Genomic DNA, 26,285 nt, shown 5'->3' on the forward strand with positions numbered 1-26,285 from the left:
CTTCTGGGACTTGTAGTCCTGTGGGCGGTGCCCTCGAGCTGGGGACTTGGGTTTGAAAGTCATCCCGCGGCATTCCACTCCGGGTGACCGCTGGCTGCGGTGCCTGGAGGCGAGTGCGGCTGGAGAACCGAGCGCGAGGATTAAAGGCAAGGACACGGGAGAGGACTGAGAGGACAGGGTATCGGCATGCTGGGTGGGTCCCTACCTTGTCACAGTTCTGTAGAGGACAGTAGTCTGGGTAGTGGGTGTGCGAGCGAAGAGTGTAGCACAGCTCTCAGATACTTTTGTCACGTTATGGAGATTTGTGTAACTCCGATTCGGGAGGCTTGGACCCTGCAATGTGTCTGCTTTCTTCCACAACTTTTAAGTTTTTGGGTGGCTTAGTTTGTCTCGCCTGGGTGGTTGTAGTTGGTGCTAGCTGGGTTGTTTGAACACGGTAGACTCAAATTGTTTTCTTGTGTGGGTGTGCATGAGCTTGTGTTCTACTTTGTAACCGTATCTGTTTTTGTACATATATGAGCTGCAGTTGTGAGCTTTGCCCAACTGCCCAACTGTGCGGACGATTGTATGAGGCTGTATTTGTATTTTGGGTAATGTGTCTGTAGTTGAGCCTCAGTGTCTCATTCTGTGGGTTTACTAATGTAGATGTAATGTAACGGCATTTTGAGTGTGACTTTTTTTTATTAAATTATTTATTTATTTATTTTGGGTTTGTGTGTGTGTGTGTGTGTGTGTGTGTGTGTGTGTGTGTGTGTGTAGGTCTTTGGACAACTTGCAAGAGTCCGTTCTCTCCTACTATGTGGGTCCCAGCGATGGAACTCGGGTTGTAAGGTTTGGCAGCAATCGCCTTTACCAGCTGAGCCACCTAGCTGGTCCCAGACTGTGAGTTCACTGTATGCTTGGCAGAGGGTGGTTGTGAAGATTTTAGGTTGTATTTATATCTGTGGTGTGGCAGGGAATGTGTTGGGATGGTTGAAGGAGTTGGGGCTTGACTCAATCATGGGAATTTACATGGTCTGGGTCTGTATATAGTTTGTGAGTTGCATCTCCCTGATTTGTATGCAATTGATTCTATTCCATTGGGTGTGTTTTTGTGTATTTGAGTGCTCATATGCATATAGGATCTGGTCTATGTGATCAATGATTTTGGTCACTAGCATACTGATATGCTCTCTGGATGGCTATTAGCTAGACCTGTGGGTACTCAAGGCAAGGTTGCACCAGGCAAGTCATTTCTCCCCTACCTAGTTGCCTGTGACCATTACGAAACCCTGGGTAATTTCTACCCAAGCCCAGAAGACAGCCCCACAGTCCCGTTCAGGCAAAATGTCCTGTTCTAGGACTAAGGTTGTGGAAAGGACCAGATAAAGGTGTCTTTTCCCTGACATGTAGCTGCCGGCCCCAGGGAGTGCGGCAGACTACAGAGCCTGGTGAAGGGTAAGCGGGGATCCAGATTGGGAATTGAGTTTGTGAGCCACAGAGCAACCAAGTCCCCGGATGTCTTTAGACAGCAGGAGGAGAGGAGGGAAGATAAGAAATGGAGGAAGCTAGAGTTGGCTCAGAGGAGGGCATTGTGGTGCGCTCCTCAGGACACACAGCCAGGCATTACAGAAGGATTTAGAAGCCCTGGAGACGTATTAGTCTAATGGACCAGGAGGAAATGGGAGGAGGCTTCCTAGACTTCAGACACGTCAGTTGGGAGCGAGAGGAACAGTTAGTCACTTGATTTGATGGACCTCACAGGGATGATTTTAGAGAGGCCCCAAGAGGGGTTAGGCGATTATGGAACAATGGGGGAGTTCAGAAGGAACTTTGGAGCTCCACACAGGACATGTATGAAGATTTCTGGATGAGAAGGGTGGTTGCAAAAGGTTTTGAACATCTGTAGCAAGTAAGTATGCATTAGTGCCCAGTTGTGGGTGAGGGCAGGAAGCATCACTTTCATGGGGGTGGGTACCGTTGGACCCCAAGTGAGGCTGAGGTCAGCCTTAGAATAAATCAGAACCAAGTCTTCTGTCAGATAGGTGGCTGGGAGTTCTAGAATGTTCGTCTGTAGATGCCCTGTGTCCTTGTGCACACCCATGTACGCTTGGTGAGGTCTTTGGCATTTATGGATAGGTGCCAGCCTAAGTGGGATTTGTGACTGCGTGCTAGGGAGTCCTCAGTCTTTCTCTGAAAATGTGTTCCCAACGCCTAAACTGTGGTTGGATTTTTCCCAAGTTTGAAGCTATATCGGCCTATGTGAGAATCTACCATGGGTCCCCGTATCTTTAGAAAAAAAACAAAACAAAATGAAAGCCCTGCAAAGCAGAGGGTATGTTTGCCAGTTCCGTAGTCGTCATTGTTGTTGTTGTTGCTGCTTCTGCTGCTGCTGCTATTGTTGTTGTTTGTATTTATTCTTTGAGAATTTCTTACAGATATACAGTGCACTTGTTTGTCCTCACTCCCCACCTTCTTATGTCTCTCTCATCTATGCACCACCACCCCCTGATCCCATAAGAGGTCCCTTTTCCCACATTTATGCCTTTTTGTTCTGTGACTCACTGATTTTAACCAGGGCTGACCGTGTGTGTGACTGCAGGTTTGTAACAATCTCCTGGAGCCTGGTGGGCTCATCATTTGGTACTTAACGGAAGGCAACAACTGTTTCTCCCCCAGCATCTGTCAGTTGCCAGTAGTTCACAGGGAAGGAGAGGGGCCTGTGAGCCTCTCCCCAGTACATGATGGCTGCTGGCAAGCCCAGGTTTGTGCAATGGCTACACATTCTTCAAAGTACATCATTGTGTAAACAACAACGTATGCTTTTTCAGGTAGCAGATACATGGCAGTCTATAAAGAGGACTGTCACTTGTTGGGGAACATTGTATGTCTGGTAAATCTGCCAAGGTCCAGTCTCGGTTGCCAACCACAGGTCTCAGGTACTGAGCCCTTATGCTTATTCTGGGCAAAAACATCGAACTGTGTGGCCCAGACTTGTGTCTTTAGCAGTAGTTTGTTTCTTCCCGGAGGTCACAGCCACATAGCCACAGGGAAGGTGTGCAGGGAAAAGAGTGTGTCCATGTGTGGCTCAGTTGAAGACTTTGATGATAGGGACATGGTGTGGGGGAAACTGAGGCCAGCACGAAGGAAGAAACCCCAAGGCGCTAATAGCACGAAAATCAAAACCAGAGCACAAGAAACATATAGTCTGTCTTGGGCACTGTTCAATTACTTCACATTCATGGAACATTAGCTATTCCTATTTTTAAAAAGCATTTATTTTTACTGTTAAACGCTGTGTATATGTATGTGATGCGGGAGGTCTGAGCGTATGTATTTAAAGTGCTCATGGATGTCTGATCCTCTTAGAACTGGAGTTACAGGCAGTTGTAAGCCATCCAGTGTGGATTCTGGGAAACACTCAGGACCTCTGCAAGAGCAGTAGGGTGTACCTTACCACAGCCATCTTCCAGGTCCTTGAGTCCTCATATTTAAAAAATTTTTAAAATATTTATCTGTGTTCGATTGTGTGCACACGCATGCACGCACACACACACATGAGTTCATGACGGTGTGCGTGCGTGTGTGTGTTGGGGGTGGGGAGGTGCACAGTCTATGGCACTTCTGTGGAGGTCAGAATCTTGTTTTCGAGACAGTCACTCTGGTTCGCTGCTGTGCTGCCTTGTGGACTTCTCAGGGTTTTCCTGACTGTTTTTCATCTCACTCTTGGAATGCTAGGAAAACTGACTGGAACCGCCTGACCCCTTTTACCTGCCTTGTCGTAATTCAAACACAGGTTAGAAGGCTTACGTGGCAAGCACTTTTAACCCATCAGCACTCCCTCCCTGACCTCAACCCATTTTCATTCTTTTGTTGTTTGTCCCTCTGTTTTGTCTTTGAGAGAAAAATATAGAAAGGCTGAACCACCAGCCTGGAGTTCAAATTACGAGTTAAGATGCAAGAAACTTATTTAAATTTGATTTCAATTTTTTAAAAGTAATTATCAAAATATATATGGGAGCATATATATTTTAAAGCTAGTTATTAAATGCATTTAGAAAGCAGTTCTTTGGGGCCTGGGCCATGAGTGCCTGTCATGCAAGTTTGAGACCCTGAGTTCTACCCACATAAAACACCAGGCATGTAATTTCAGCACTGGAGGGTCTGAGAGACTTTTTGACCAGCAAGTCTAGCTCAGTAAGTGGATTCTAGATTGTGTCGAGAGACCCTGTTTCAAATAACAAGGTCGACTGTCTCCTGAAGCATGGCGCTTGAGGTGAATCTCTGGCTTCTGCATGAGCATGCATACACATGCATATTGATACACATGCACCCTCCCACACATTAACACACACACACACACACACACACACACACACACACACACACACACACACACACATGATCATCCTTCTGGATAGGCAAGCCCAGGTAGTATTTGAGATGTTTCTGTAATCGAAAATTATTTTTTTTGCTTATCTGAAAGTTAATTTTACTCTATTCCGTGTATTTTTATTTGCCAAAGTGGGCAATGTGGTCCCTAAGGTCTCACAGCTAAGAATGGTCAGCTGGGAATCACCTTCCCTTTTTCTCCAGAAAAACTGACACCTCACCCTGTATGCCCAGGTTTGCAGTAATACTTGGGGAGATCGGAGCCCACAGCACAGTGGTTTGATTGTCCACTGAGGCCTGCGGCATCCCCACTTGAGAGTCTGTGGAAGCTGGGAGAGCAGTCACTGCTCCAGGTCCGGGTGCATGAATAGTTTTCTTTACTATGATCACATGCAGAGCCGGGATGTAACTCAGTTGGGAAAGCACCTGCCTAGCATCAAGGAAGCCCCTGGGTTTTATCCCCAGTACTGAATAAACCGGGTATGGTTGGAACATGGCCTGTATTCCCAGCTTGAGGCTGGTGAAGGCAAGTGAATCAAAAATTTAAGGTCATCCTTGGCTGTAGATCTAGCTCAAGGTCAAGCCAGGATATGGGAGATTCTGTCCTAAAGACAAAAAAGTTATTGCTGAGGGGATGCTGGGGAGGGAGAGGGGTCAGAGAGTTATAGGGGAAATAGCTAAGCAGGTAAATCGCTTGCTGTGTAATCATGAGGATTAGAATTCAGAGCCTCTGAACCCACATAGAAGCCAGGTGGAATGGGACAGCCCTACTTGTCATCCCAGTCCTTGGGAAGCAGAGACAGAATAGGTAGAGAAAGCTGGCTAGCCTGACTAGCTCAAATAGTGATGGGGAAGTCCATGCCTCAGTATATAAGGGGGAGAAGAGCCAGGAAGCAGCCTGATGTCAACTTTGGGGCTCTGCACACACATAGGCATGTGTACTCCCTCCATATACAGCACACAGACAGACAGACAGACACACACACACATATAGAATCAGAGACACACAGACACACACACAGAGACACACACAGTTCAGATATAGAATCAGAGACACACACACAGACACACAGACATACACAGGCACAAACACACAGACACACAGGCAGATACACAGGCAGACACACAGATACAGAGACACACACAGACATATACACAGACACACAGATATAGAATCAGAGGCACACACACAGATACCCACACACACAAACACAAGCACACACACACACAGACACACACACAGACACATACACATACAGACACAGAGACACAGAGATACACATACATACACATATCCACACACACAGACACACATACACACACATGCAGACACACATACACATATGCAGACACACACAGACACACATACAAACACACACAGGCACACACATACAAACACACATACATAGACACAAACACACAGACATACATATAGATATACAGACACGCAGACACACACATATGCAGACACACATACAGTTACAAGCACGGAGACACACATACACATGCAAAAAGAAGAGGAGGAGGAGGATAAGAAGAAAAGAAACACCCAAGAGGAAATAAGCATATAACTTAGAAGTCTGGAGACTAAAAGTAGAAAAAGTCAGGCATCAGCAAGGTCTGGCTTAGCTGCATTGCCTCCTGGTGGGAGTCTGTGTGTAGTCTCTCTCCCTCTCCTTGCAGGAACTAGCAAGATAGCTTGGAGGGGAAAGGTGCGAATAACATGACTTCAATCCCCTGAGAGCCACACGGTAAAAGAAGAGAGGCAACTGCAGTTTGTACCCTGACCTGTGTCACGCTCAGTGGCACATGGGCACCTACCTCCTACACAAAATAAATAATTTTTTTAAATTTAAAGAGAATTGTATGATGGGAGGTCATATTAAGTTTCTAACTCTCTTGATACCATTAACCCAGCATGTTGGGCTTAGAGTCCCTATGTGAGTCGGGGGAGTCCTGGGGTCAGAACTGAGACTTGGACCTGGGTTTTTAAACTCCTCACTTTAGAACAGGATTAAAAAAAAAAAAAAAAAAAACAAAACCAAACCAAACAAACAAAAAACCCCACGGGCATCTGGATGTTTACTAAGAGCTGTCTTTACTGAGCGCTGGCTGCATTCCAGGCACTAGAGGTAAGATGTGATTTACCCTTGTGATTCCCCCCCCCCCCAGTGCTTTTCATTCATAATGATCAGTCTCAGAAGCGATTCAAGAGAGAATCCTTAAGGAATAATGGTATTTCTTTGAGAGCGCAGTGTGCCAAGGTAAATTATGAGCATGTTCAAGGCCGAGGCAAAGGGAAAGGTTTTATTAGCAGGGGATGGAGAGGCTGGGGGCCTGAGAGTTGGCCCAGCAGTAAAGAGTCCTTTCTTCTCTTGCAGAGGATTGTTCCCTGTGCCCACAGATAGGACTGTCACAAATGCTGGCTCCAGCTCCGGGGGATCCAACACCCTCGGTAGGTATTGCATGCGCATGAACACACACGCACATGCACACACACACACACACATACACACACACATGCACATATACACACACACATACACACACACATACACGCACACAGACACACACGCACATACACATACACACACATGCACACACACAGACACAGACACATATACACACGCACACACACACATACACACACATACACATACACACACACACACGCACACAGACACACACACATATACACACGCACATACACATACATACACACGCACACACATACACGCACACAGACACACACACATATACACACACACAGACACAGACACATACACACACGCACACACACATGCACACACACAGACACACACATACACATACACACACACGCACACAGACACACACATATACCCACACATATACACACACACGCATATACACACACAGACACACACACACACATGCACACACACAGACACAGACACATACACACACGCACACACACATGCACACACACAGACACACACATACACATACACACACGCACACAGACACACACACATACACACACGCACACACACACACACACACACACAAACACGTGTGGGGGGGCATGGGGATTAAGAAAAGGGAAAACTAGATGGGTGCTTCTTCCATACAAAGCTCATTGGTTTTGAGACTTGACTGAGTTACTGGCATCAACTCACTGGTGGAGAAGCTGTTGTAGAAAGAATTCTGTCAGACCATGTCAGTATGCTGAAGGTAGGGTACATTGCACAAATATGTGCACAGATGAAAGGTGTGTAGAGCCTGGTGGAGTGGGGGGGTGGGTCAAGAAGGAATTTCTTATATAGGAAATGCCTGTCTCGGCCACCAGCCACGAATTCTTGCTTTTAAAATTTGTTGTTTGCTTATTTTGTGTGTACCTGCGCCTGTGCCTGCAGGAGGTGCAGTGCCCGTGGAGACCAGAAGAGGGCATCAGATCCTCTGGGGCTGCTCTTACAGGCAGCTGTGAGTCACTATGTGAGTTATGGAGCCAGAGTTCGGGTCCTCTGGATGAGTAGTAGCAGTTACTCTTAACCGCTAAGCCATGTCGCCAGCTCTGATTTTATGTGTGTGCGTGCTGCATGCATAAAGAAGTCAGAGAGTAAATATATCTTCCAGATGTCAGTTCTCTCCTGCTGTGCGGCACCCTGGGATGAAGCTTATGTCCTCAGGAGGTTTTTTTTTTTTTTTTAAATCTGTGGCCAGCTCACCAGCTCCTTTCCACCCTTTCTTAAAAAGGACTTTTGTAGGGCCAACAGCATGGCTTGGTGGGTAGAGCCATTTGCTGTCAAGCAAATGACCTAAGTTTGATCCCCAGGATGTACATGATAGAAAGAAAACCCAGACTGGACGTTAGTGCTGTGGCTCCCCTCCAGAAAACAAGTTTTAAAATACTCTATTCATCTTCCTGTGAGACTCCTAACAGTGGAAGCAGGAGCTGTCTCTAACTCTGTTGCTTGCCTCTGGGACCTTTTCCTCCTACTGGGTTGCCTTGTGTAGCCTTAGTAGAAGAGGATGAGTGCAATCTTGATATGCCACGACTGGTCAATATCCATGGAGGCCTGCGGGTTTCTGAAGAGAAATGGAGGAAGAGTGGGTGGAGGGGCTAGGAGGGGGCGGTGGGAGGAGAGGAGGAAAGGGAAACTGTGGTTTGGATGTAAAATAAATAAAATTAAAATAAAAAAATAGTTTAAAAAGAAGGACCCCAGGGGTCTGGGCTCCGAATGGCTCTACCTTGCCAAGCATAGAGTATACCAGACACTGTCCAGTGATTATCTCATTGACCTTCTAAGAGGGAGGCTTTGCTGATATCGTTTTCCTATTAGGAACATGGAGTCTGAGGACATTTCATCGCCTGCCTGAGGTCACCGAGCTGTAGAGCTAAGGATTTAAACCCAGACTGTCTGGCTCCATACTCCTAGTGCTCCTCCTTATAACTCATGCAGTATTTCGTTCTCTCACCATGAAGAGAAAGAGTGTCTCAGAGGTGAAGACTACAGCCCCAGTTAATGAAGGTGAGAGACACATGTTTAGGAAAAGGCAGGTTTGAGTAGTGGGGACCCCCTAGACCTGACTGATGGAGTTTAGATGTGAGATGCTTCCCGTTCACTGCCCCCTGCACACCCCTAAATATCTGCTCTCAGAATTTTCCTTAACTATTTTGGTTAATTGTCTACTGCTGTGATAAAACACCATGACCAAGGCACCTTATAGATTTAGGTGAATGGGTGTCCTCTGGGTAATTCTTTGGGGCATCTCTGAGCTAGTAGAACACTTTCAGAGTCAAATGTCGGGATCAGTTGCTAAATTTATCCACCCTTACCCCACCATGTGGATGTATGACTTTCTGAATCCAGTTCTGCCCTTTCACCACGTGAGTCCCAGGGATCAAACTCAGGTCCTTAGTCCTAGAAGTCCATGCCTTTTATCCGATAAGACATCCGGTTGGCCGGGCACAACAATGTCTAATGTACAAGAGATGTCTCAATTTAAAGTTGTATTGCCTCTCCTTCCTTAGCAGCCCAAGTCTTTCCCTGGAAGTGTGCTTTCCAGTTTCTTGTGCTATTCAGAAAGTGCTACATTCATAATCAAGTATTTGTGCATCCTTACTATATAGGCATACTTTTCCACACATGTGGTAGCCTACCATGGGTACCACTGAGGGTCATGGTTTGCTCTGAACAATCAAATACCCACCTGGAATGTAGGACAGGGCTTAGTACACGGCGTTTGTTCCCTGTAGAGCATTTCTTGTGAATGGGTTTTCCTACTCTTAAAAGCCAGAGTGGTCTCATGACTTCTTCTTCCCCCTCCACCAGCCTTACCTTCACCAAATCCTGATCAGACACCAAACCAGCTCTCTGAAAAGAAGCGAAGAATTCCAACCACATCTTTGCCAACCTGGTACAAGGTAAGCTGTTGACCAGAAACTAGCTTGGTCTGGAGAAGGCTAGGACAGTCCCACCTTTCTCCCCTGCTTGTACATACATTGTACCTTCAAAGGACCACCCAATGGGAGGGATTTTCCTAAGAGAGGCTCCCCCCCACTTCCTAATTTCCATCTCTGATAGGATGACACCAACTTCATAATTTTCCTCCTTCTCTTTCCTTAAGATTGATTTTGTTTTCGCCATGTGTATGTGTGTATATATGCGCATGTGAAGGCAGTGCCCTGGGAGCCAGAAGAGGACGCCAGACCCCTAGAGCTTGAGTTCCAGGTGGTTGTGAGCTGCCAGACTTGACTATTGGGAACTCAACTCTGATCTCCTGCATGAACAGCGAGCGCTCTTAACCACCTAGTTATCGCTGATATGAAGCCCTTGCTTCATTTTCTTTGTAGCAGTTTTTGCCATCTGGCAATATGTTATATTTTTAACTTGTTCGTTGCTTATCTGCTCTTCTCCATCTGCAAAGGGTGGGGACCTTGTCTTTTGTTGACTGGCTGATAGATCCCCTTTTCTCAGATAGGATGTGTTGAATGGCGGAGACTGAAAGGTCTTGGTGGGAGGGGGTGCCATTTTCAAGGGGAGAATACCAAAGCAGATTGTCCTTTGGGGAGGGTGTGTGTGAAATGTTTATTAATGCTGCGGATAGACAGCAGCACTGCAGGGCCTCTGAGGATGGTTCAGACCCAAGAGGCAGAGTAGGGAAGCAGAGGCCCCTTCCTATAGATCTCCAAGGAAGAAGGAAGTTTAACAACGTGAGCCCACACGTAGAGCAGGGGAAGAGAAGGGAGTTTTGCAGAAGGAATGCAGGACTACTATTCTGGGAGTGAAGAGGGCACATCTCATGATTTGTATCTATTATACTCATGGTCTTTTTCCATTGGTAGCCTGAGATCTGTGAACTCCCCCAGGGAAGCAAGAATGATGCCCACCATTCTCCTTGAAGCTGGGGACCTGGAGACAGTCTGGGTGCTTGGTTAGATGTTCACAAATAGGCTCTCCCTCAGTGGGAAGCGTGCTCCTTTCTTTACAGATGAAGGAGAGACTGTTGCAGGCCCAGGCGAGTCTGGAGTTTAGCAAGCACTTGGTGTATGGGTGGAGTGAGTGAATGGACAGTGGATTAATGAGTGCACAGATGAAGGAATGGGTTAGTGAATGGCTCTTCTGAAGCTGTCGGCCTTGACATAATCCACCTGGAATCCACACTTCCTCCTTATTCTGGCGCTTCCGTTTTTTTTTTTTTTTTTTCTTTAGGAACACCTTGTCTTCCAACCACTTTGGATGAAGCTGATATCTTTAAAAAAATTTTTTTAAGTTAACGACTTTAACTATGTTATCCAATCATTTGGTTTAGCATCATTTTCTTTGACAATTCCACACATATATAGAGAGTATCGTGAGCATATCCATACACACATCCATTGTCCTTTCCTGGCCCCCTCCCATTACTGCTTGCCAACTAGAATCACCCCGAGCCCCTTCTACTTTTGTGTCTGTTTTGGTCCATGAATGGAATTAGGGTTGTTTGCATTAGCATGGGTGCGGGGTTATTTACTGTAGTGTGGGACATTTACTGGTGCTCATACCACCAAAAAAAAAAAAAATCGACATTCCCCTCCCCTGGCAAACATTAACCACCTATAGCTCCTGAGGGACAGCTGGGGCCTCATGATCCCCCTCCCTGCTATAATTATGGGATGTTGATGGGCCTACTCTTGTGCAGGTATCCACAACTGCTGTGTGTTCATGAGTGCAACGGCCATGTCATGTCCAGAAGACAGCGTTTCACAGCTCTCTGCTCCATCCTCCAGCTCTTACCTTCTTTCCACCTCCCTCTTCTGCAGTGTTCCCTGGGCCATGGATGGGGTGATGTAGGGAGAGGTTGGTCTGAACCTCACCCCACTTCCAGGCTTACTCAGGGTCATAGTGATTGAGTCAAGGCCAGGCGTGTGGCTCAGTCCCGACCAGTGAGAACTGGTCTTGAGACTGCGTTGACCTCAGGGTTGCTTAAGCTGCTGGGACAGAATCCTGGAGGGGCACTGTGGCAAATGAGAGTTCCTGAGGAGAGATGGGGAGAGATGGGCAGCCATCAGCAAGTCTGAAGTACCTGCAGGCTCACGTGGGCTTCTGTTCAGCAACTGGAGGACTGGACTGTTTTTCCTAATAGCAGCAGCAACATACACATATACACACAATGCACATACAGACACACACACACATGTACACGCATACATATATACATACATACATATACACACCCACATATATATACACATACATATATACACCCATATATACATACACACCATATATGTACATGTACACACTGTATACATATACAGTCACAGAGACATACCCACTATACACATACATATACACATACACCACACACACAGAAATTATACACGTATACACATACACATATACATATACATTATACACATACACACAAATAGTATACACATACCCATATACACATACATGCGCATGTATATACACATACCCAGATACATATACATATCAGACATACATATATGAATACACATACTACACATACACAGACACATATACATACATATACACATATACAGACTACACTCAAACATATACATACACATATACATACACATATACATACACATACACATACACATTGGACACATACATAAACACATATGAGTACCCACTCTACACATATACACACATAGCCACTGTGCACACATACACATACACATACACATACACAACACAGATATACACACCTGCATATATATATACCACATATGCATACACATATCCATCATACATATACACCACACAGACATATTACACAGATACACAGACATACTACACAGATACACAGACATACATATACACCACGCACACATACACATACACAGAAACAATAATTTAAAACTCACAGGGAAGCTATAAGAAGTGCACAAAGGTCACCCAATGTCTGGAATTTGCTGACATTTCTCCTATTGCCTTGCCATCTGCATACTTATTTTCAAAGCCATTGAGAATAGAGTACACACTGTAGCCCTCGCCTCTTACATTAGTTCGTGTTTTAGTGACCACTGTTTTCAATGCTGGAGGCTGAACTGTACTGTTAGTCACTCTTCCCATCTCACAGAGATGGGGACAGAGGCATGGGGAGTCACTCACTCGAAGACCCCCAGCTCTTGGTGGTCAGGGAGATTCAAACCCAAGACCCTGGCCCTGACTCCACATGCCTCACAGAGTGCTCACTCTAACAACTACAGTGCTAACCTTCTCCCCTTCTTTCTGTGTTCTTTCCTCTTGAAGCTGTTTTCCTTCGCTGCTCACCCCCTGAGGGACCTGCTCTGCTCTGTCTGCTCTCCTCTGCCTCCTCCTCGTCACTGGAGCTCCAACTGTTGTCTACTCTTTCAAGCATGTGGAGAGGTCTCCGTGGCATGATGCTCTTCTAACACCAGGCCACATTGGGATGCCCCTGAGGCCATGTCTAGGCCCCTCCTCCCTGCTCTACACTGTGTACTCTAGGAGGACATACATTTGGCTGTGGCCATGTGAGGTGTTTGATAGAATGGCGCTGTTGTCCTTCCATGTTAGTCTGTGTGCTAGCATCCGAGGCTGGCCAAACCAGGGACCTTTGATCTTGTTCTTCCTCAGGAAGCTGGGGAGGGTTCACCCCAGTTCAGTCCATGATCTGAACCAACAGAAGCGGGGTATAGGAAACAAACCTTTGGTCTTTTCTTTGGTCCTTCTAAAAGTAAATTTGGGGCCAGCGAGACGGCTCAGTGAGTAAGGGTGCCTTTCAATACCCACTCTTTGTCAGTGAGCCATCTCTCCAGCCCCTGATTATTGAACATTAAAAAAAACTTATGTCATAGGTTTCCAATATCCCGTTAGCCAAACCTGGGTTCAGAATGGGAAGAGAATGCATAACCACACACCCCTAGTTTCATTTCTATTGCTGTGATAAAATACTGCGACAAGAAGCAGCTGAAGGGGAAAGTTTATTTGACAGACCATTAGTATGGGGAAGTCAAGGCAGGAACTTGAAATATCCAACCCACCATCAAGGGCAGAGAAAGGAATGTACGTACATTGCCTGCTTGCTTAGCACTCAGCCAGATTTCTCTACTCTTATACTGTCCAAAGCCAAGACTAGAAATGGTGCATGCACACACAGACTGCATTTTCCCAGCCTAATGAACTCAATTATGATATCCACCCCCTTTCCACTCCTCACAGACCAACCTGATCTGGACAGCTCCTTGTTGAGACTCTTCCTGGGTTTTTCTAGGCCTTGTCAAGTTAGTAACTAAAACAAATGAGCACACTGAGGGCCAGAGAACTGGTTAGCAGTTAAGACCACTTGTGTCTCTTGCAGAGGACCTGAATTTGGTTCCCTGCACTTATATTAGGGCAATTCACAATGGCCTATGACTCTAGTTCCAGGGGAGTTGAGATCCTCTTCTGACCTTTACAAGCACCTGCACACATGTGACTTAAACCACATAAACATACCCATATACATTTACACACACACATACACACACATAACCATACACACACACACACACACACACACACACACACACACACACACACACACACACACACACACACAAATGGTACGGACCTAGTACAAAGTGAGGAGGTACCAGGGCTATCTCCGAAGTCTGCAACGGTGTAGAATTCTGAATACAGCCCAAACTCCCACTTCTTTGCATCTACTCTCCTGGGCCAAGGGAAAGACGAGGCCTCGTATGAGCGGTAGTGGGACTTTGGTGTTATAGGAACCAGTGATCTTCAAAGATGTAGCTGTGTACTTCAGCCAGAAAGAGTGGCAGCTACTGGAGCCTGCTCAGAAGGACCTGTACAAGGATGTGATGCTGGAGAACTACGGGAACCTGATCTCTGTGGGTAAGGATGACTTCCTCACAGTTCATACTGGCCTCGTGAGAGCCTGTGGGTCTCGATTCTGAGAGGCTGTGGTTTGTAGGGATGAAAGCTACCATCAGACTAAATTCAGACACTGCAAATTGGACGCTGTTGGTGGCTTCCTATACACGGTGCTTTTCAAAAGCCCTCGGCTTCAGAAGCTCAGTGTTTAACTCATATGCAGAATAGAAGCTGGAATGTGTTGGGAATGGGTGACTATTCCTCTCCCTCCCAGTTTCTCACCTTCACTGACAGATCTGGCTTAAGTCACAGGAGCCCAGTTAAGCCAATCCTGATGATCAGTGGGTTAAAAAATGGGCTCATTGGAGGATATGGTTGCGAGTTGGTCTTTTGGACTATTAACATGATAGGGAGGCAGGGGCAGGACAGGGTGAAAGACGTGATTGCCTCCACATTCCAGCTGGCTGTTCTTTGTGAAATCTCCCTCCTTTCTATGAAAACATTTGTTTTGAAATGTGATTCCTGGGAGGCATGAAAAAGTTTATCTTCTTCCTCTTCTTTTTCTGTGGGACAGAATATTATATTTTTAAGCCAAAGTTGATCACCAGATTGGAGCAAGGAATTGACCTTTTTGCCAAAGAGAATGATACTCCTGGAGACCCCCAGCAAGGTGAGGCGGGAGTCAGCAGAAGTGACACCTCTGCAGGTTAGTTGGAGGGACATTGCTAACGTCTCTGTAAGCTATCGTCTTAGTTAGGGTTTTACTGCCGTGAACAGACACCATGACCAAGACAACTCTTATAAGGATGACATTTAATTGGGGCTGGCTTACAGGTTCAGAGGTTCAGTCCATTATCATCAATACAGGCACATGGCAGCATCCAGGCAGGCATGGCATAGGAGGAGCTGAGACTTCTACATCTTCATCCGAAGGCTGCTAGAAGATTGACTGCCATGTGGTTAGGATAAAGGTCTCTTTGTCTACCCCAACAGTGACATATTTTCTCCAACAAGGCCACACCTACTAATAGTGCCACTCCCTAGGCCAAGCATATTCAAACCACCACAGCTTTGATTCCTGACCTCCACCCCACTGGGGAGATGACAGGGTTCGATTCATTTGAGGCAAACTTTACCTTTCTGCCATCCCCAGAGATGTTTGCACTCTCCAGTTTGGTACCACACGTTTTCCTTCTCCCTTGTCCTCTGGGGTTGCAGGTGACAATGACAGCCTGACTCTAAACTTTTATACTGGATCTCTCCTCTGCAAATGGTGATTCTCCACTGTGTTTCAATTATTGCTCCCACCAGAACATTTTGCTTTTTATTTTTTAACTGTGTGCATGCGTGTGTGTGCACATGTCAGTGTGTGTGCTGTGTTCTCATGAAGGTACACTTAGAGACCAGAATGAGACATCAAGTGTCTTCTGCCATTTTATTTTATTAAGACAGAGCCTCTCACTGAGCTAGAAGTGAACCTTTCTGGTTAGGCTGCCCAGCTAGTAAGTTCTCAGAATCCTTCTGTCTCTGCCCCCTAATGATGATATTACAGGCATGTAGCTATGCTTAGGATTTTAGTGGGTGCTGGGGATTTGAACTCAGTCCCTTATGCTTACAGATCAAGTGCTCTACCCGTGGAGCCATCACCCCAGCCCCTAACTTTCCTTTTTGTGTCTATAGCTCAGTGTCTTAATTATTTAAAAGATATTAATATCATTTTTTTAGCAGATTGGTTCCTACCTGATCTTAAGCTTTTAAAAACAATCCTACGTTGACTTACAAAAATAACAGTGCCTTTCTGAATCAGATTATCATTACCAACCACTTCTGAACCTCAAGAATCCATGTAGATGGTATTCATTAAGATAATATATGCAAGTGGAGTGAGGATGAAACAGACTTGCTGTTTCTAGCCTGAACTTGTTCTTGGAATCCTCCTGCCTCAGCTCCTAAGTGCTGGGATTATAGACACACAATGTCACACTCAACTAATATATGCATTTAAGAATTCCAAGTTGTGGAAAGTGGTGCTCATTAGAAATAATGACCTTGGGACAGTGAGATGGCATACTGGGTAAGGGTCCTTGCTTCTAAGACTGATAACCTGAATTCAATCCCTGGGATCCACATGGTGGAAGGACTATCAACAAGTTGATGTCCTGTTAGGCATATTTATGATCTGGTTATTATTTCATTTGGATGTGAGATGTGATTTGTGCCAAGTTGACAAGGGGTATCTTGTGATGGCTATTCTTGGTTGTCAGCTTGACTACATCTGGGATGACTACCACATTGTCCTCTGACCTGAACAGATGTGTAGTGCTGTACACATGCCCATATCCACACTCAAACAATAAATGTGATTTTACAAGCAACGATCTTGGTGCACACCTTTAATCCCAGCACTAGGGAGGCAGAGGCAGACACATGATCTCCACAAGTTGGAGTCCAGCCTGATCTACAGGGTGAGTTCCAGGACAGCCAAAACTACACAGTGATATCCTTACTCAAAACAAAACAAAGCAAAACAAACCACCGATACTCTTTCTTAGTCTAGCTTCTAATTCTCTTATTTTAGTCTTTTCTTTTGCTTTTAAAGTTGCATATAAAGTAACAGGCTTCATTATGACATTTTCTGACGTACTTCTTGTCAGTAGCTCCCCTTCTGCATTTGCAGTCAGATGTCTTCTGTCACTTTCCTTTCTCTCCCTCCCTCCCTCCCTCCCTCCCTCCCTCCCTCCCTCCCTCCCTCCTTCCCTCCTTCCCAGTCTTCCCTCCTCTGGTGGTCTCCTTTCTAGTTTCATGACTTACGCCCACCCACTCCCACGCATGTGTACATATGCATGCAGGAAGATTGAAAATATGCAATTTTTGGTCCTTCAACAATTTTGCCTTGTTTTTCATAACATGATAGTTTTCTGTCCTTTTTAGAAAAAAAAATTTCATTATGTTACCTGTCTCATGTATCATGTTTAAGACAAATGATCCTAGCACCTATTCACTATGACTGAAATTTGAAGTAGGAACGTTGTGGTGGATGGTGTTGTGGCTGTTAGGACAAAGAAGGTCCAGGTGACTTATGCTTACCTGTGTAAATCTGATGTCTGGAAGTCCAGTTTTGGGGTACAAGCATGACCGAGCCCTAGAGAGAGCCTTTTTTTTTTTGGATTGCACACACCAGTTTCTTCTATATGTGCTTACATGATCTAAATAGGTCTAGAAAGATCTCTGGCCTTTTATTAAAACACTAATCCCATTCACGAGGGGTTCATTCTCATGACATAACTCCAGGGCCCTACTTTCATGGGTCATTATATTAAGGATTGATCAGGAATGACACCAACATTAAGTTAATAACAGAAATAGAACATTGAGAACTCCCGTGGTCTTCTGGTGGAAGTACTGGTTGGTAGAGGTATTTAGGAGAAAATAACCATTAGCCAGTATCCACTAGAATTGAACAAATATGAGCATCCCAACAACTGCAGTCCCAAGATATAAACAGGATACAAATGTGTACTTAGAGTACTTCAAACTGAGGTCTAGCCAAATGCCAATTAGTGAGAAAGTAATGAAATATATATTTGGTAATTTGTATAAAAATATTATAAACAATGCAAATGAGAGAGAACCATGGTACAAAATCACATTGGTCACTCTAGCACAAAGGACATTAACTACAAAAGGCCAGATCCTTAAGAGTGCATATTGTAGCTGCATTTAAAATGGCTAAGACAAAACTAATCTACACTGTTAGAAGCCAAGGTTTGGGCAGGGAGACGGCTCAGTAGGTAAGGGCACATGCCACCAAGCCTGACAAACTGCATTGGTTGGATCCCAGAACCCGTATGGTGAAAGGAGGGAGCTTCTAACTTCCACATGTAAACTGTGGCATAGCCTGTACACCCCACCCCCCTTTGATACATACATCCCAAGAATGTGAAGACAATGAAGAGGCAGAAAATGAGAGGGGGCTGGGGTAGAAATGATTACCAACCTACTTCTAATCTTAACCTGGAGGCCACAGACATGGATATGTTTGGTCTGTAAGCACCAAAGGAGCAAATGTTTTACATTTTATACTTATTGTACACACATTATACTCTAGCTACTGGTAAGCATTTTTCATTAAAACAAAACCAGACATGAAACCTATTTCTGTTCTAAATCTCCTGCATGGAGCTGGAGAAATGGCTCTGTAGTTAAGAGTGTTTACTCTTCTCCCAAGGACCAGGAATCAGTTCCCGGAACCCATGTCAGGCAAGTCGACTGCCTGTCATGTTATGTCCAAGACATCTGGTGTCCTCTTGTGCGCACAGGCACCTGCACTTACGTGCATATACCTATATAAAAACACTTGCACACACACACACACACACACACACACAGAGAGAGAGAGAGAGAGAGAGAGAGAGAGAGAGAGAGAGAGAGAGAGAGACTCTCTCTTTTAAAAAGATTTTCAAACCTTTAAATCTCCTACAGGGAAGAAGACGGGGAATAATTCCACAAAGGCAGAAACCCGGAAGCCAGATAACTCTAAGAACGTGTCACAGGAGAAGCTGAAGAAGGCAGATCAAGGGGGTGGTTCCCAGAATTTGAGAGCAGAAAAGACCTCAAAAAGTGATGACAGGCCATCTCAAAATAAGGAGAAGAGTGACTCAACTTCGACTACAGAAGCAGGCAAAACCACCAATCCTGGCAATCAGGAGAATGAATCTGCAGCCCCGGGGACATCTTCGAGTCAAACACCATCAACTACAGCACCACAGAGCACTCCTCCAGAAAAGTCGACATCAGGGAAAGATGGTCAAGGAAAATCACCTAACACCAGCAGTTCCACAAACCCAAAGCGCAAGCCTGCCCGACAAGGTAAAAACCACTTTAAATGCAAGGAATGTGGGAAAACCTTCAACCAGACCCTCCACCTCGTGGAGCATGAGCGAATCCACACGGGAGAGAAACCCCACAAGTGCGACACGTGCGGCAAATCTTTCCGGCACCTCTCCTACTTCCTCACACACTACCGAATTCACACGGGCGTGAGACCATACAAGTGTAAGGAGTGTGGGAAAGCCTTCAACAGCAGCTCCACTCTCAACAATCATTGCAGGATCCACTCAGGCGAGAAACCCTTCAAATGCGACGAGTGTGGGAAAACCTTCAAGCAGAGCACGAAGCTCACCCGTCACCAACGGATTCACACCGGGGAGAAACCCTACAAGTGTGGAGAGTGTAACAAGTGCTTTGGCCGCAGCTCGTCCCTGAGGGAGCACAAGAGGATTCATACCGGAGAGAAGCCATACCGCTGTCAGGTGTGTGGGAAAACCTTCAGGGTCAACTCACATCTTTCAGAGCATCAGCGGCTCCATTTAAAGGTGAAGCCCTACAAGTGTGATAAGTGCGGGAAGCACTTCCGAAACAGCTCGTACTTGTCGGAACACAAGCAGATCCATGTGCCCGGGGCCCGAGTGGACTGCCCAGAATGTGGGAAAGTCTTCGCTTGCAAAGTAGCCCTTCTCAAGCACCAGAAGAGACACGAGGCGAACTCCAGGTATCGGTGCAAGGGATGTGGAAAGACTTTTAGGTGTAAGTCAAGCATCCAAAGGCATGAGAGGCTGCACGCTGGGGAGAAACCTTTTGTGTGCACTAAGTGTGACAAAGGTTTCACTGACAAAACTACACTGAATAATCACTTGAAAATCCACTCTGGAGATAGGCCGGATCCATGTGCCCAGTGCGGGAGAACCTTTAAAAAACTGGCTACCCTGTTGATTCACCAGAAAAAGCATAATAAGAAGAAACCCACAGATGAATAAAAGACCTTTCACCAGAACTCACATTTGGGTCTTTGGGACAAAGTTAAGAGAAACGACATACGTGTACAGTTCCTCCATTTCTTAGTAGTTGTTTTTAAGTAAGCCGGTAGTTTTCTAGAAATGACTGTTTTTAACCCCTCCCCCTACTTCGAGCATTTGTGCAATATAAACAAACATTTTGCTGTTGTTACTATTCCAACAGACAGGTACTACCATCAACTGCATCTGTGGATAGAGGCAAAGGATCCACAAATACCCCACAATGTACTAAACAGACTCCCTTGCCTTCCAGCAACTAAGGAAAATGTGGCTGGCATTCAGATTTGAGATGAAATTCAGGTAGAGTTTTCTCTGCCAGCCACCACAGTAACCACTAACGAGGTATGGCCATTTAAATATCAAAATGAGGTAAACATTTAAATGCAAACACTGATATGATGAATCATTGATATTCCCAATCCTCAATGGCCAGTGAACCTCGCTGAGGTTCGACATCTTCGACAGTTAACGTTTTCAACACCATGGAAGATTCTGTTCAGAACTGATCTTAATGAGCAACAATTCTTTCATGGGATGACCCCGAGGCAAACAGGACACAGCTTTGTGACACTGAATCTGTGCTTTATTTTATTTTATTTTATTTTATTTTAACAGCGGAATGTAGCATTTTGTAAGGTTTGTGAATGTTCTGGAGCCTGTGATATTTGGAGCTCTGGTTGGCCGGTGCTCCACCCGCAGGACTCCTACCCCATGTGTTCAGTAGGTTACTAATAACGTCGTTGATAACTGTGAGCATTTGTTGATCGCTATCTACCTATCAAGTATGGTGCTGAACTCTTTATGTGAATTGGCAGAGCTAATTTTCACCAGAGTCCTATGAGATAAGAACTGTTATGTACCTAACTTTCTGTTGAGAAAACCAACACTTTTTGTTCTCCTCTTTTTCTTCCTCTTCTTCCTCCTCCTCCTTTCTCTTCTTCTTTGATTATTTCTATTCTTTTTCTTTTATTCTTATTCTCCCCAAAGGACTCCTACCTCCATTGTGCCTTGGGCAGAATGATCAGTAGGTTATTAACAGTTATCACTGATACATTTGAGTGTTTATTGATGTCTTTCTACCTGTCAAATATGGTGCCGAAATCTTTACATGAACTATATCAGTTAATCAATCCCACCAGTCATATGAAATAAGTATTATGTACCTAATTTTCATTTTATTTTATTTTTTGAGGCAGAGTCTCACTATGTAGCCCAGACGAGCCTCAAACTTGTGACATTCTTCCTGCCTCAGCTTTTCCAGAGCTGGGATGACAGGTGTGAACCACCATGCCCAGCTGAGTTGCTTTGTTAGGATGGGTTATTTACAATTTGCACTTAAAGAAGACTACATTGCTATTTTTATATTGCACTCTTTCAAATAGATAAGATTTATTATATGTTAGCGTAAAATGTGTCTTTAAAATGCTTGTATGTGTGTGTGTTTGTGCAGTGTGTGTGTGTGTGTGTGTGTGTGTGTGTGCGCGTGTGTTTGCATTTTTGTTTAAACAGCTCCTGACAGCAGAATGCAGGAGCTGGGACAGAGGTCAGTAAATCATGGAGTGTACAGAATTAGGTGGATCTAGCCATAGCTACTTGGAAGGTTTTGGTACGTGCCACACAGACTCATTTATGAATTTTCTGTCCAATGGTTGTTGGGAGGCATGCGAAGCCATCATCGAGTTATTGGAACAGAGGCCTTTCACATCTCATGAAGCTGAAAATATTTTCTCTGTGATCCTTGATGGAAAAACATTGGTTGGCAAACTCTGAATGCCAAATGAGCTAAAATGGATCGAGCCTCTCACTTCCATGGTGCCTTGGGCAGGATGTTTAATTGGTTACTAATGACGTCACTGATAACTGTGAGCATTTACTCACTGAGTTTGGTGCTGAACTCTGTGTGTGGATTAGCAGAGCTAATTCTCATTGGAGTCCTGTGAGATAAGATCTGCTGTGTACCGAATTTTCTGTTGACAAAACCAAGGCTTTTCTTTAAGAGTAGCTATTTCCCTTCTCTTCTCCTATCCTTCATTTTACTTTTTATTAATCTTTTTAACTTACAGGACTCCTACCTCCATTGTGCCTTGGGCAGAATGATCAGTAGGTTATTAACAGTTATCACTGATACATTTGAGTGTTTATTGATGTCTTTCTACCTATCAAATATGGTGCTGGAATCTTTACGTGAATTATATCAGTTAATCAATCCTACCAGTCATATGAAATAAGTATTATGTACCTATTTTTTTTTTGAGGCAGAGTCTCACTATGTAGCCTAGACGAGCCTCCAACTTGTGACATTCTTCCTGCCCCAGCTTTTCCAGAGCTGGGATGACAGGTGTGAACCACCATGCCCGGCAAGCTGCTTTGTGAGGATGGCTTATTTACAATTTTGCACTTAAATAAGGCTGCATTGCTGTTTTTATATTGCACTCTTTCAAATAGATAAGATTTTATTATATATTTGCAGAAAATGTGCCTTAAATTTTTGTAATATATATGTTCATATGTTCACATAGATATGAACTTGTATTTCTGTTGTCTCCTGACGGCAGAAAGCAGGAGCTGAAACAGAGCTCAGTAAATCATGGACTGTACAGACCTAGGTGAATCTAGCCACAACCTGCCGGAAAAAGTTTTGGTACACATCACGTACACTTGTTTATGGATTGTCTATCCAGTGGATGCTTTGAGGCTTACGAAGGCAGTATCGAGGCATTGGAACAGACAGCCAGCATCTCATGAAGCTGAGAGGAGTGTATGGCCAGTGGAAAGTTGGCTAGTCACCTCTTAATGGCTAGGTAACTGGAACGAATTACAGAGGAAGTGTTTTGGAAAAAAGCGAAGGCTGACTCTAAGGTGGCCTCACCAGAACTCTTGTGCCATCTCTCTGGGGGTTGATGATATATGGTATTGCAATCCAATACAGATCATCTGTGTGTTTGTGGGCATGGCCATGTCTCTGCATATTAGAAGACAAGTTTTGGAGCCGTGGAGATGGTTCAGTGGTTAAAGCTCTTGCCAGGAAAGTGTGAAGACCCAAGTTCAAGTTCATGTCTCCAGAACCCATGCCAGGTGGGTATAGCTCCAGGCTCCAAAGAAGAAGGAGATGAGCTTGCTGAGCGGGCTAGCTCGGGAGACTAGCCACAGCAGGGTTCTGGATTTGATTGAGAGGCAGGCCCTGCTCCAGTGAACAAGGCGGAAGAGTAACAGAGGATGATTCCTGACATCAATGTTGAACCTCTGTTTGCACTCTCTCCTACACGTATATGTGCATGTACATATGTAGACACACGTGCACACGTATACACATGTGCATGAAGATGGAAAAAGCCCAAATTAAATAAAAAGGACAAGTTCCACGAACAGCACTTGCCTGTATTAAATGTAAGTTCTAACCTGTTCCCACGTAAAAGTGCCAGCGACTGTATTCTCAGCTGGTTTTGTTCAGATGGCGGAACCTCAGCGCCCACAGTTCACGAAGCTCCGGGAGGCAATAACACCAGAATCCTCTACTGACTTCTTTACCAGACCCTCAGCCATGCTTGAAGGGTTTATTAGAAGACAGATATGTGGTGGTTTGCCCCACGATGCCAGCCAAGCCTATGACCTTCTGTGTGTTCCAAATGCAACCAATGGAGTTGGGGGCAAAGGTATAGTATGTTCCTAGACCCTCTCGCTTGTCTTTGTATCTTATTCAGGATAATTTCTTTCTACCCTTTGCTCTGCAAAGATTGGCGAGCACACAGATGTCTTCAGATGAGAGTAGAGAAGCCACCGATGAAGAAATCCCAGGACTCTGGTTGGAGCTATCTCTGGTCATGTGGCTACCTGACTCTTAAGAGCATCACAGGAGTGGGACCATGAAGTGTTATGTGGGGAGATGACTCCACGTGGTTTGTTATTTAACAGTGGTTGTTTTATGACTGTGAAATATCTGTATGTGAGTGGAACTGTATGGGGTTAGCTTCCCCTCATAAGAGAAGAAAGATACTTTTTGTTTCCTGAGATCCTTTTGGTTGCAAACAAGAATCCAGCTCACACTAGTTGAAATGAAGAGTCAAGCAGCAAAAGGAAATTGTGGACATGTGTGTCTGGGAGGGCTCCTTGCATGAAGGGTTCATGATAGGGAACCTCGATAGGAATCCAGAACTTGGTATAGCCAAGACATCTCTGGAGCTCTGTGTATTTCTCTGCATTGTCCTTCTTTCGATAGACTGGAACATTCTCCTTAATGAGGAAAGATGCCTACACAATGCAGGTATGATGTTCAAACTTAGAGGAAAGAGAATGTCTCTCTCCCAGGTATGTCTCAAAGAAGATCCCAGCTAGACTGCTGCAGTTGGGAAGTGAGCTGAGAACTGGTTGCTCCTTTCTTCTCCTTAAGTAACTGCAAGGAGAACCTAGCACTTTTGTAATCCTTTGAAGGTGGTATCTCCAGAGAGATGCTAGGGAGACAGGACCCATCTCTCGGCAGGAGCATGGACAGTGACCAGAGCCATTGAACAGCAACTTGGTTGAAGCTTTGCTAGCAATAGCATCCTCTGTCTTAAACACATTCTAATTCACAGCGTGTTTTTTCGGGGGGGGGAGGGGGGTTGGCTTATTTTTGCTTTGTTTTGTTTTTCATGATAAAAATATTGTATTCACAGGCTGGCAAAATAACTAAGCCAGTAAAGGTGCTTATCACTAAGCCTGACAACATGGGTTCAACCCCAGGGTTTCACACAATAGAAGGAGAGAATAGACTCTGGCAGGCTGTCTTCTAACCTCTGTCTGGTTGGGCACCCTGACTTTCACACAAGCACATTCATATACACACAATAAATAAATGTGATAAGCATGTATATTCTTCAATTTGTAATACATCTCTGGATATTATTCAAAGTACAGTCAAAAGGTATATAAAAAATTTGTTCTGACATTTATCTCAACAAAAATGTATATACCACAAATATTCAACAATGAAATGTGTGCTATACATTTTTTATTTTTATTTTTCCCTTTCTTTCTTTCTTTCTTTCTTTCTTTCTTTCTTTCTTTCTTTTTTTTTTTTGAGACAGGGTCTCTCTATGTAGTTCTGGCTGTCTTGGAATGTAGACCAGGCTGAGATCCTACCCTCTCTGCCTCCTAAGTACTGGACTTAAAAGCATGTACCACCACACCCAACTATATATGAATTATAATGCATGCACAAGAAAAATAAAAATAGACTTTTTGTCTGAAATTTTGTGTTTGTTTCCTCTATTAGTATTTTTTTAGTAATAGTCTTCCTTAATGCTTGGAAAATTTCATACATGTGCTTTATGTACATAAAGCATTTACATGGACAATATGTTTTGATCATATCTACTCTTTGCTCCAGTTCCCCTGGAACATCCCCCTCCACTTGCACACCCAATGCATCTCTCTCCCAGGTAAATATTTTTTTCCTTCTAAAGTCAATGAGTCCAATTAGTAGTGTCTTTATGCTCCTGAGAGTGGGGCCATCCCCTGGGGCACAGGCAATCTTACAGCGGTCCTAAATACTCAACAGTATATTGAATATTGAATATCAGCAATACTACTAAAGAAAAGTGACTCTACTGCCTCCAGTAGCCATCAACTGCCAACAGCGCCTCAGGAACCCCTCCTCCACCCATGCTTAATAGCTTAACTGTTTCCCCTGGTGCAGGTCTTGCACAGACGACCCCATTGCTGTGAGTTCTTACACTCGTGTCGTGCC

At 44.7% G+C, this 26,285-nt stretch overlaps 1 protein-coding gene across 2 annotated transcripts; it reads left to right on the forward strand.

The window, feature by feature from the left end:
* The first annotated feature begins 66 nt into the window (after positions 1-66).
* Zim1 (zinc finger, imprinted 1) lies at positions 67-25,787 on the forward strand. Of its 2 annotated transcripts, NM_001107473.1 has the most exons (8): positions 67-146; positions 760-882; positions 6,753-6,830; positions 8,694-8,882; positions 9,687-9,778; positions 14,600-14,726; positions 15,280-15,411; positions 19,188-21,706. In NM_001107473.1, exons 4-8 carry the CDS (start codon positions 8,831-8,833, stop codon positions 20,519-20,521), a joined length of 1,737 nt encoding a protein of 578 aa, NP_001100943.1. In that variant the 5' UTR covers positions 67-146; positions 760-882; positions 6,753-6,830; positions 8,694-8,830; the 3' UTR covers positions 20,522-21,706. The 2 variants fall into 2 exon arrangements, with proteins under 2 accessions (NP_001100943.1, XP_087410200.1); XM_087554074.1 differs by lacking the exon at positions 760-882 and having other exon boundaries at positions 72-146; positions 6,753-6,826; positions 19,188-25,787.
* The last annotated feature ends 498 nt before the right edge of the window (positions 25,788-26,285 follow it).

This window comes from Rattus norvegicus, chromosome 1 (assembly GCF_021556685.1).
Source record: "Rattus norvegicus strain SHRSP/BbbUtx chromosome 1, alternate assembly SHRSP_T2T, whole genome shotgun sequence".
NCBI classification, from domain to species: domain Eukaryota; kingdom Metazoa; phylum Chordata; class Mammalia; order Rodentia; family Muridae; genus Rattus; species Rattus norvegicus.